Source organism: Amblyraja radiata, chromosome 13 (genome assembly GCF_010909765.2).
Source record: "Amblyraja radiata isolate CabotCenter1 chromosome 13, sAmbRad1.1.pri, whole genome shotgun sequence".
Lineage (NCBI taxonomy): Eukaryota > Metazoa > Chordata > Chondrichthyes > Rajiformes > Rajidae > Amblyraja > Amblyraja radiata.
This window is the reverse complement of record NC_045968.1, coordinates 46,122,748-46,135,458: the sequence shown is the minus strand read 5'-3', so window position 1 is coordinate 46,135,458 and position 12,711 is coordinate 46,122,748. Positions and strand designations below refer to the sequence as shown.

The 12,711-nt window shown below is 41.5% G+C and overlaps 1 protein-coding gene across 1 annotated transcript in view; it reads right to left on the bottom strand.

The window, feature by feature from the left end:
• Window positions 1–9,092: 9,092 nt before the first annotated feature.
• Window positions 9,093–12,711, bottom strand: part of LOC116979969 — an 89,322-nt gene continuing 85,703 nt past the window's right edge. Inside the window, exon 11 of the mRNA XM_033031954.1 lies at window positions 9,093–10,083. Coding sequence (XP_032887845.1) covers window positions 10,063–10,083 — 21 coding nt within the window. The 3' untranslated portion in view covers window positions 9,093–10,062. The remainder of the gene's footprint in view (window positions 10,084–12,711) is intronic.

Genomic DNA, 12,711 nt, shown 5'->3' with positions numbered 1-12,711 from the left:
AGCACTTCATCACCACCGGCGTTAGTGCCACTGGTCGATAGTCATTGAGGCACGTCACCTTACTCTTCTTGGGCACTGGTATAATTGATGCCCTTTTAAAGCAGGTGGGGACCTCAGACCTCAGAAGTGAGAGGTTGAAAATGTCAGTAAAAACTCCCGCCAGTTGGTCCGCACAGGTTTTTAGAACACGACCGGGTATACCATCAGGTCCAGGTGCTTTTCGGGGGTTCACCCCTCTGAAGGATTTCCTGACATCGGCCTCTGTGACTGAGACTGAAATGCCATCACAGCGAATGGGGGATTGGGAAGGCACATCAGTATTCTCTCTGTCAAAGCGTGCGTAAAACGCATTGAGCTCGTCAGTGAGTGATGTTACACCGGCATTCGAGCTGCCTCCTGGTTTTGCCTTGTAGGAGGTGATTGCATTCAGACCCTGCCACAGCTGCCGAACATCTGTCTCGTCCTCCAGTTTGGAGCAGAAGTCCCTTTTGGCCTTTTTGATGGCCTTACCAAGGTCGTATCTGGTCTTCATACATACATACATCTATCTATCTATCTATCTATCTATCTATCTATCTATCTATCTATCTATCTATCTATCTATCTATCTATCTATCTATCTATCTATCTATCTATCTATCTATCTATCTATCTATCTATCTATCTATCTATCTATCTATCTATCTATCTATCTATCTATCTATCTATCTATCTATCTATCTATCTATCTATCTATCTATCTATCTATCTATCTCTACTATTAAAAGTCTCGACTTGTTTGTCTGTCTGTCTGCCTGTCTGTCATCTCAGGAGCTACGCCAAAACGGTACACATTAGCACGAAAATGTTTGCAGAATCTTACTCAGTTTTTTCCCGTGGTCGTTCGTATCAAGTTTCTTCACATTTTTTTAAAGTCCAATGCTGGGGGAGGCAGGGGATTGCTAGAATCTTACGTTCGGCAACGGGTTGAGTTGGGGGACTACGCCTCCCATGGGGGCTATGGGTTAGTGGTGCTATATTGCATTGGGGAACGGGTTGCATTGGGGGACCAGGCCTCCCGTGTGACAGGCACCCAATGGGCCCCAGTTCTGTCTGTGATCTCAGGAGCTACGCCAAAACGGTACACAATAGCGCAAAATTTTTTGCAGAATCTTACTCAGCTTTTTCCCGTGGTCGTTCATATCAAGTTTCTTCACATTTGATGTTATATTTCACGTTATTGCTATTTCTAGGTATAAAAAAGCCAACTTTAACAAGATTTTTACTGTTAAAATCCTTGCTGCACCAGCTTCCAACAGACTTCGATACAAAGTTACAATACAGGAACACTCTGTGCTTCCACCAACTTTTCACCTGAATGGGATATCACAGTCCTCCACCCGACATTTGCAACAATGTTGCCATCATATAACACTTACTCCAGCTCCACAGGAGAGGGAGGGTCAATTGCTATTGCAATTGGCAGGCAGGGGAAGTGCAATTGGAATTTTTTTTCAAAGTCCTGTGCTGGGGGAGACAGGGGAGTGCTGGAATCTTACGTTAGGGAACGGGTTGCTTTGGGGGACCAGGCCTCCCGTGGGGCCTATGGGTTAATGGTGCAATATTACATTGGTGAACGGGTTGCCTTGGGGGATCAGGCCTCCCGTGTGACAGGGACCCAACGGGTCCCATTTGGTCTAGTAAATACATACAGTTATGTCCTTTCAATTTCATGTAGTTCTCTCTCTTCCCCGTGCTCACACACCTATGTATGCGCATATTTATCCCACCATTTCCCTGCTCCTTTGTAAAAATAAGGAACTGCAGATGCTGGTTTACACAAAAGGACACAAAGTACTGGAATAACTCAGCGGGTCAGGCAGCATCTCTACCCCATCCCCACTTCCCTGCACATTTAAAACTTATTTGTGTTCTCACTTTTCCTATCCTTATTAAGCCTTTGACCTGAAATATAAAATTTTCATCTCTCTTTAAAGATGCTGTCTGACCTATAGTTTTAAGTGTTTCCAGCAGCTTTTGTTTTTATTTCAGCTTTCCAACATCTGCAGTATATTTTTATATACCATTTAATGGGAGTAAGTCAAATCAAATTAAATGTAACCTGCCTCTAAATGTCAGTAACGTTCAACAAGTTGTCTTCTGACAACTTTCACCCTATTCAGCAGCTTACAGGCTTCCTTGGCGTTGATGACTAACGAATAACTGGTCAATTGCGACATGGAACAGAGGTGTTGTAGACTGTGTAGTTATCTCTCAATTCAAGTGATCTTGGTTCGATTCTGACCTTGAGTACTGTCTGTTGAATTTGGGTTTTGTCCTTGGAAACACCAGTTTCCTTCCACCTACCAATTGATTACTGTACCGCACCATTAGTGAAGTTCGCTGATGGAAGAACCATGGGTGTATTAAGTGGCAAATTAAACAATAATTTATTTATACAAAATAAGTGGGGGAATGGGAGTGATCTGAGAATTAGGATAGACTTGATGGGACAAATGGCCTCTTTCTATGCTATAAGTAAATCTGAGGAAGAAACCAGTGTGAATGTTTTGGCTCTCCTGAAGTAAAGTATTTGGTTCTAATTCACCTACAAATTGTTTGTGTTTTCAGTTATGAGACAGACCTCGTTGATAATGTTGTGAAATGGCCATGCGTGCATTTTAGCACCGTTTCCAAAATTCTGGAACTGTTCTTACAGAAAAACCACAAGTGATTCAAGTGGTTACACTAATTAGTCCCAGTCAGCATCAATGGTACTGAAGTAGAAATGGTCGAGAGCTTCAAGTTTGTAGGCGTAAATATCATCAACAATTTGGCCTGTACCAGCCACAATGAAGTTACGACTAAGAAAGCACAACAACGCCTCTACTTCCTGAGAAGACTAATGAAGTTTGGCATGTCTCCAATGACTATTAACAACTTCTACAGATACATCATAGCATCCTATTAAAATCACAACTTGGTTTGGGAACAATTCTGCCCAAGACCGCAAGAAATTGCAGAGAGTTGTTGATGTAGCCCAATCTATCACACAAAGCAGCCTCCACCCGTCGACTCAAACTAATCAAGGAACATTTAGACCCAGCCATTCACTCTTCTCCTGTCCCCTGTCAGACTGAAGATCGAGAAGCTTAAAAGTGCATACCACCAGATTCAGGAAAACCTTCTTCACTGCTGTCATCAATCTATTGAACAGACCTCTCATAAGCTAAGGGTGTAGTCTTATCTCCCAATCCACCTCATAGCAGCCCTTGCACTTTTTAAAAATCAGAATTTTCTCTGTAGCTGTAATGATGTAACATTAAATTCTGCAATCTTGCATTTTTCCATTGCACCACTGCTGTACTTGCGTACAGCTTGATTGTACTTATGCATAGTATGATTCGACTGGATTCATGCAAACAATTGTTTTCACTGTATGTCGATACATGTGACAATAATAAACAATAAGGTCATACAGCAGAGAATCAGGCTCTCTGTCCCACCTTACCCATGCCAATCATGAAATCTTATCTATATTAGTCTCAGTCATCAACATTTAGCCTGAGGCCTTGCATGCCATGGCGATTCAAATGCTCATTAAGATTTATATTTCCTGAAGGTTATGAGAGTCTCTGGCTCCACCACTCTCTTGGGCAGACCTTTTCAGATGCTAACCACCCTTTGAGTAAAAATATTCTTCTTTATATCGCTTTGTCTATCTTAACATTACTCCCTATCTTAAATCTATGCCCTCTTATTAGAGATGCCTGTGCAAAGGGGAGGTTTACTACTGTCTACTGCATCTATGCTCCTCATAATTGTATACACCTCTACCAGGTCCTCCTTCAGCCTTCTCCACCCCAAGGAATGAAAACCCTGTCCGCCCCAGTCTCTCCTCATAACTAAGACCATCTACCCCATGCAACATCTTGGTGAATCACCTCTGCACCCTTTCCAGAGCAATCACTTTCACTTTCTGTCCTGTTACACGTAATAGCCTTATAGTCTGCCGGCTCTTTTCAGCAATTAGAAAGTATGTAAGACGCATCAAAAAGAGCCAGGATAAAAACATAGTCCTTAATCTAGAGGTAGAAGTGCAAGAGAATTAAATTAGGGAAGCCTTCAAATAACTCAACCAAAAGACTTCCACCTTTCTTTGTTAAACCTTAGAATTTCAGAACTAGTGGTGTTTGGGCATACAGCAGACAGGGGGTGGCAGCACTAAAATGACCGCTGAATATGTGAGCAATCTTACCCATGGCCCAGGATAGAGCACCTTATCAGAACTGGAGAAATTCACCAGAGTTATATAAAATATATTTAAAATAGCAACCTTCATTGAAGCTATTGTTGCAATAAAAGGAATCTTAGGTTTCATAGAGAAGATGGTGAACGCTTTTGATCCAAATACTGCCTGACCCATTGAGTTATTTTAACACTTTGTGCCTTGCTCGGTATTTCAGCATCTGCGGTTTCTGGCAGCTCCATTGAGTATAGAAGTTGAGATGTTATGCTGCAGTTGAACACAGCTTTGATGAGGCCTCACTTGGAGTATTGTATTTAACGTTGGTCATTTTGCTATAGGAAAGATACCATTAAACTGTAAAGAATGTGGAAACTATTTATGAGGATATTGCCAGGACTGAGTTGTAGGGAGGGGTTCAGCAGGCTAGGACTTTATCCAATCCAATCCAACTTTATTTGTTAAGCACTTTAAGACAACCAATGTTGACCAAAGTGCTGTACAGAAGAAAAAACAAGACATCATAAACAGACAACATAACAGAACATAACATAACAGCTCACATAAGGCGCATAAATCACATATGAAATACAACAATAAATCAAAAGACATAAAACATGAGTAAAAATAATAGCCATGCAATAAGCAAACAAAATAAGAAACCAATCAAGCAAATAAAGTCGACATCTTACTGGGTATCAAAGGCCACGGAGAAGAGATGGGTTTTAAGAAGAGATTTAAAAACAGACAGAGAAGAGGCCTGTTTAATGTGGAGAGGCAGATCGTTCCATAATTTGGGTGCCGACACAGCAAAGGCACGGTCCCCTCTGAGCTTCCGCTTAGTTTTAGGCCCACTCAGGAGCAGCTGATTATCTGACCTGAGAGAGCGGGCGGGTGTATAAGGGTGTAGAAGCTCAGATAGGTAGGGCGGGGCAAGACCATTTATGGATTTAAAAGCAAATAAAAGAATTTTAAAATGGATCCTAAACTGAATAGGCAACCAGTGGAGTGAGGCTAAAATGTGCGAAATGTGCTCATGTTTACGTGTGCCAGTTAAAAGACGTACAGCTGCATTCTGTACCATCTGGAGACGGGCGATGGAGGACCCACTAACCCCCACATACAGTGCATTGCAGTAATCCAGCCGAGTGGTAACAAAGGCGTGGATTACCGTCTCAAAGTGCTGCCTTGACAGAATTGGCTTTATTTTGGCCAGCTGCCTCAAATGGAAAAAGCTTGATTTAACAATAGCCTTGATCTGACTGTCAAATTTAAGCTCAGGGTCCAATTTAACCCCTAGGTTTGTGATGCTTGGTTTGATATACTGGGCCAGGGAGCCCAGATCTTCCTTAGAGGGTAGGAAATTGAGGGGTGATCTTATAGAAGTTCATAAAATCATGAGAGGCTTCGATAAGATGAATGCACACAATCTTTTTTCTTGGGATCATGAAGTCTAAGCTAGAGGGCATAGGTTCAAAGTGAGAGGGGAATGATTCAAAAGGAACCTGAGCGACAACATTTTCACCCAGAGGGTAGTACGAATATGGAAAGTTCTGCCTGAGGAAATGATTAAGCACCAAATGATTAAACAATAGCACCATTTAAAAGCCATTTGGACAGTTTAATTATTCAGAGGGATATAGATCATAGGCAGGTAAATAAGACAGCTTAGATTGCCATTTCAGTTAATATGGATGAATTGGGCCAAAGGGCCTGTTTCCCTTTGTGTTTCATGCATACAAATACCCAAATCCCTCTGAAATCCACTGACTTGCAGTTTTTCTCCATTTAGATAATAGTCTTTTTTTTCACTCATCCTACCAGAGTACTTGACCTCACAGTTTCCGACACAAATTATTCTAAATGTCAGGCCTTCCAAGAAAAGCAAGAATGAGGCAATGATTGTTGAAGTCAATGAAACGTTTACTGCGAGAGCCCTACGCTGGATCTCTGCTGATGCAGACTTTGCAAAGACATTTCCAGCCTCCAATATCAGGTTGATGCAAGAAAACTGCAAACATAATTGAAGGCAACCTAATCAGAAGATTTTTACCAACTTACTCTGGAAAATCAGATCTTTCCTCAGGGAAAGAATCTCCATTGGGAAACATATTGGTGCGATGATGATACTGCAGGCACAATAATTGGTTAGATACGCACCAGATAATATGGTACTAGGGGACATAAAAATAATGCCAAAAGTTAGGTCAATTTTCCCAAAGAATGTAAGGACCCCAAAAATGTGTGAAAAATTGCTCTACTGTAGTTTAAGTCAATTTTCAGTTGCAGAGAGCTTGGATTTCAAGTCAAGTCAAGTCAAGTCAAGTTTATTTGTCACATACACATACGAGATGTGCAGTGAAATGAAAGTGGCAATGCTTGCGGACTTTTGTGCAAAAGACAAACAACCAAACAAACTATAAACACAATCATAACACACATATTCTTTTACATAATAAATAATGGAAGGAAAAACGTTCAGTAGAGTTAGTCCCTGGTGAGATAGGCGTTTACAGTCCGAATGGCCTCTGGGAAGAAACTCCTTCTCAACCTCTCCGTTCTCACCGCATGGCAACGGAGGCGTTTGCCTGACCGTAGCAGCTGGAACAGTCCGTTGCAGGGGTGGAAGGGGTCTCTCATGATATTGTTGGCTCTGGAATTGCACCTCCTGATGTATAGTTCCTGCAGGGGGGCAAGTGAAGTTCCCATAGTGCGTTCGGCCGAACGCACTACTCTCTGCAGAGCCTTCTTGTCCTTGGCAGAGAACGGAGAGGTTCTCTGCCAATAGTGATTTTTTATTGGAATTGCGGAATTTCTAAACCCTGATGTACAGTATTCTTTTGACTATTTTGACAAGGTTCATTAACTCCCAATGAATTCTGCAGTCAAATGAGCTCATTCCTACTTCAAACTTTTCTCTACTGTACAACAGGATGCAAATAAAAAGATGAGAATTGAGTCCTTTGGGCAGCGTAGACTCCTTTACTAAATACTGTTCTGAAATCAATACATATCAGTGAGGTCACAAGTTCTGCTGTTCATGTTATCCTTCTTGCGCATTTGTTTTGCATTCTGACTAAAAAAAGTGTGATTATTTTGGAGATAACAGGAGAAAATGCAACATATATAAAATCTCCTCTTGGTAAGCTTTTAGAATAATGAATACAGTCAAAAATGGTTCCACACTTGGAAATCAGACCTTTGGAAATCATTGCATTATTTCAAAGTAACTTTTCATCACCATTTTGATCAAGTTTGGACAGCTATAAGGAAAGTCAATAGTGAGTTGCAATCTGTCTTTGTGAAGTAGAGCCCTCACTCCATTTGCAATTGAGTCTTTATTCAATCTAATGCTAAATACAGATGTCATAGGAATTAATAATATTAGTTCATTAGCAAATAAAGATTGTTAAATATACACACATTTGTACTATAAAATATGTATTTTTAAATCATTCATAGAATTTGCCCAATATTGGCATGAACTATCTATATTACTAAAAGTAAGATCTTGACCGCTTTTGACTCACTGCGATGTGATTTCCGAGAGAACGCCACCACTTATGGCCGTTATTTTTGGCCACCTCGCTCAGAGATGCCCTCCGCCAGACTGGACCAGAGGATGTTTCCCATCGATGAAAAATCAGAGAGATATTAATGTTTTTTTTTTAATCGCCATTCTCTCTGCTGCCCCTGCTGGCGGCAGGGGGGAGGAACTATAAAACCCGGAAGTGTCATGGCTCACTCGGTCTCTGCCAGACAGAGGAAGCGAGATGGTCGTGGCTCTCTGAGCTGTGAATAACACTGAACGCACGTCTACTCCACGGTGAGTCCACGGGGTGTGGTTTTCAGCAAATGTGTTTGTTGTTTGCAAAGTGTTTGCCCAATTAGGTTGGATTTTTAAAGAGCTTTCAGCAAATGTGTTTTGTTGGCTTGCAAAGTGTTTTTGTCTAATTGGTTTGGCTTTTAAAGGGTTTGCTTGCAACAGTTTTCGGATGGATAAAGCGTGAATAAACATTTTATTAGATCAGGACTGTGTTAATTTCAAAATTAGTGCTCATTCTGTGATTTTCGCTTAATTGCATGATGGCGCCGATGATGTAATTTCCGGTTAGCGTCATGCTGGCGCTGAGTGCGTCATTTCTGGTTTGTGGCAAGAAGCGAGAGGGTGACGTCAGGATGGCGCCGAGTGCAGGTGCCGTTGAATAATTCAAGAGAGCTGACTGCTTTGTCTATGGTGAGTGTGTTTGTTGGATGTTATTTAAACCACGTTTTTGCTTCAGCAGCAGCAGCCTCTACAGCAGGCTTTAAACATTCATTTTACACACTATATTCAACATGTTCTGAAATCAACATGTTCTTGGCATTTTAGTATTGGGTGTGTGAATGAGTCTGTGTGTGTGTGTGTGAATGTGTGTGAATGAGTCTGTGTGTGAATGAGTCTGTGTGTGAATGAGTCTGTGTGTGTGTGTGAATGAGTATGTGTGTGTGAATGAGTCTGTGTGTGTGTGAATGAGTATGTGTGTGTGTGCGTGTCTGTGTGTGTGTGTGTGTGTGTGTATGAGTCTGTGTGTGTGAATGAGTCTGTGTGTGTGAATGAGTCTGTGTGTGTGAATGAGTCTGTGTGTGTGAATGAGTCTGTGTGTGTGTGAGTGAATGAGTCTGTGTGTGCGTGTGTGTGTGATTGCGCCTGTGTGTGTGTGTGTGAGTCTCTGTGTGAGGTGGAGGGTGTGTGTGATCAACAAATAACAAATAGTACAAAGTAACGCAACAAAGCCCCCCCCCCCCCCCACTGGCCAGCAATATTGAAATTGGTGGAGAGGTGGAATATTGCGTTGGGTGACCAGCCCTCCCGTGTGAAGCTGGGACCCAACGGGTCCCACTTAGTCTAGTATTGATTGTTGTCCTGAGTTGCCCCTAAGAAGATACTACTGACTCACTTTCTTCAATTGCTGCAGCCTGCATGTGAAGGTATTCCCACAGTGTTATTGGTTCAGGACTTAGTGACAATGAAGAAATTATAACATAATTTCCAAGTCTGGTTGATATGTAATTTGGATGGTGTGGTGTGGAGTGGAGGACGTTGAATGACACAGATGCCCTAATCCTGCTAGTTGGTTGAAGATGTGGATTTATTGAAGAAATGTTGGTGAATTTTTGCACAGCATTTTATAGGTGGCGCACACATTACTGGTGCAGGGAGTCAAATGTTCGAAGTGGTGGATGTGGGTGCCAACAAATGCATCACATTGGACTGGATGGTGTTAACCTTCTAAAATGCATTCATCCAGGCAAGTGGGGAATATTTAAATACAGCCTTGACTTTTGCCTTGCGGACATTGGAAAAGTATTGAAGAATCACTTGACATTCTCTGGCCTATTCCTTGAAACAAAATATGCATGTAGCTGTTTCAATAACATCTCTGGCCAAGCATGAACCACAGGCATTCAACAATGATTACAATCCTTGGCGAGTGACGTGATTCTCACTTTTTTTGCATTTGATCAGTGACTGATACTTGGGTGGCACAAATTCACCTGCAAATAGATGGTCCAAATATCTGCAGCAACAAGTCAACATTGAACTTTGGTAAAAGAAATGCAAAACATATCTAACGGACCTCAGAGATTTTTTAGATAAGAATAGTGGTTAACTTGTCCAACACAAACTTTTTTTAAAAGAGCACAAGAATTTTCTGGAAACATGAAGCTCAACTGAGGAGATTAAGATTTGTGTCCATAACTTTGAGGCTGAGTTCTTTGACAATAAATTGAACAGGAAACTGGACTGTTAATGTTGGTGCACAACTGGACCATTCGCTGCTGGAAGATTCATTTTATCTCTTCTTCATCTTCTTCTTCTTCTGTAAAACAAATTAGATCATCAATATTATTAACAGCTACTGCTGTTCTCTGGATTTGACTTGTTTTCCAGTAACTTGTCAAATCTTTTGGGCTTGAATGTTTATAATGTTGGTTGATAACATTGCGAAATGTTATTAAACGCGTACATATTGATCACACGTGTGTGCACGCACTTTCTGTTGACAAAGCCACTGTAAGAAATGCTGACTGACACAATTAAGAAATAGAGTACCGTTGTTAATTGAAACTTCTGGCTATTTCCCCTTTTCTTGTTAAGTCATTAAGAGAAATATATATTTTTCCGTAAACCAGCTACTGCAGTTCCTTGTTTCCACCTCTTTTATCCACTATGCCATCATGGGGTACCACCAGGGGGCGCCGCACGATGGCAGCCTCGCCAGTCTGTCTTTTCATCTTTTTTTTGTTATTTTTAGTGTGTTTTAAAAGTATGTGTTAATATTCTCTGGTTTGTTTTATGTGGGGGGTTGGGGAGGGGATCGGGGGAAACTCTTTGACTTTTTATCAATCTGTTACCTTGCGTAGATGTGATTGTTTTCCGGATCGTATCACTGGTCGCTCTGCGGCCTAACATCATGCAGCTGGCGGCCTTGCTCGGGACTGACTTTGAGCCCCACCATGGGGACGTGGACTTACCATCGGAGCCGATCTCTTGCCTGGGATCGACGCTCCAACCGCAGCCTGCAGATTTCACCATCGAGGAGCTCGCAGTCTCGGGTAGAGACCGATGTCGGGAGCTCCAAACGACGCAGAATCGCTCGGCCCGGGGGAGTGGAGATCCCCCCGAAGCAGGAGCTTAATCGCCCAGATGCGGAGGGCCCAACCACCAGCTACGGGGCCCAAGATCGCCTCGTCAACGGAAGGCTCGATGCCCACGACCGTGGGAGAACAAAGAAGGGAAGAGATTGAACTTTTTTCACCTTCCATCACAGTGACGAATGTGGAGGTGTCACTGTGGTGGATGTTTATGTTAAAATGTGTTTTGTGTGTTCTGATGCTTTTTATTGGTATGACTGTGTGGCAGATGAAATTTCTCGTATGTTGCGAAACATAATTGGCTAATAAAGTATGATTATGATGATGATTATGATCCTTGCAGTTCAGATTTGCTTCAGAATTTTACAGGACTATCAAACCAACTCATAAAACCATCATCAAATATGGCACCACACTTTGGTAAATCAACAGTTAAATTAATTGTGTGGTAAAAAGCTTGTTTAGCGCCTCAGTTACAGTAGGTGGCAGCCTTTTCCATAAACTTTTCCATAAATTATTCCGTGCAAAACTGTAGTTTCCTCTTGAAATCATCGTATTCCATGGTTCTATTATTACAGTAATATGCCAGAAATAACTCTCGACATCTCCATCCAGTCCTTTCATTAAATGAGAAGCTAACCTCTCCTTAACTCTTACTTTAAAGAGAATGGAGATAACATTCTTATCTTTCCTTCACAAATCATTAACCCTGGAATTTGGGATTGATCATCACTGTTCTGCTCATTTGTCCCTATTTCTATCAGGCTGCACTGCTGACCAGGAAGATATCAGTTAAAACCCATGCATTATTCACTTGTGTAGTTTCCAATATTTACTTTTTTTTCCATTTCAATTCTGCTTCAAATCTTCAATTGTATACCTCAGTCTTTTGTTCAGGGTATCACACAAAATCCAGTTCCGTATGCCTAGTTGTTTCCCAATCTATAGATAAATAACCCATCTTAAACTTGGTCAGCCCTGATTAACTTTCGGGTAAATTAATAACAGTAGGACAGAAATTGAAGCATGCCGTGAAATATACAATCTCGGATTTTTAACTGCTTCTGGATTGTCTTCCAGAGACAGTCTGACAGTCAGCCTAGTGTCAGAGATGGGCTTGATAAATTAATTAAAGGCCTTGAAAGATTACACATAAAAGACATATGTTTAAAAAGATAAAACAGTGGCTAAAGGGGGAACTGATTCAATTTGAAATATGTAACAACAAAATCACAAAATGATAAAGGCGAGTAGAACATTAGGTAAACATCTTTTCACCTGCAGGGGAATCAGAATAGAACTGGTGATAATCAGCTCTGATTTTGGTGAACAGTAAGGGATGCATGATAATTATAGGGATGTGGTAATCCTCACAGCAAAAAGGGATTTGTGGTAGTAACAGGTACCACACCTAACTACAGTCCAGGGAGCTCTCACCCACTCCATGACATTTTGCAGACTCAGGAAACTAACCACTGCTGCACTCTAGACAACCTCTTGAGGTTTTTTTTGTATGTTTTAATACATTCCCTAATACATTCCTTCACAGGATCAGGATATTGTTGCAAGGCCAGTATTTATTACTCATCCTTAATTGAGGAAATGGTGATCAACTACATTCTTAAACTGAGATTGGTGTGTTAGTTCCTGGAGGGACTGGATCTACCAGCGTTGTGATGGACAAGGATGATTAGCGATAGTCACATGACTTTGTACGTGGGAAATAGTGACTCCAAAATCTGCTGGAGATTTTTAAAGAGGTAACCAAGAGGATTGACAAGAGCAGGATGGTGGATGTTGTCTATACAGACTTTTACGAGGCCTTTGACAAGGTCCCACGTGGTAGG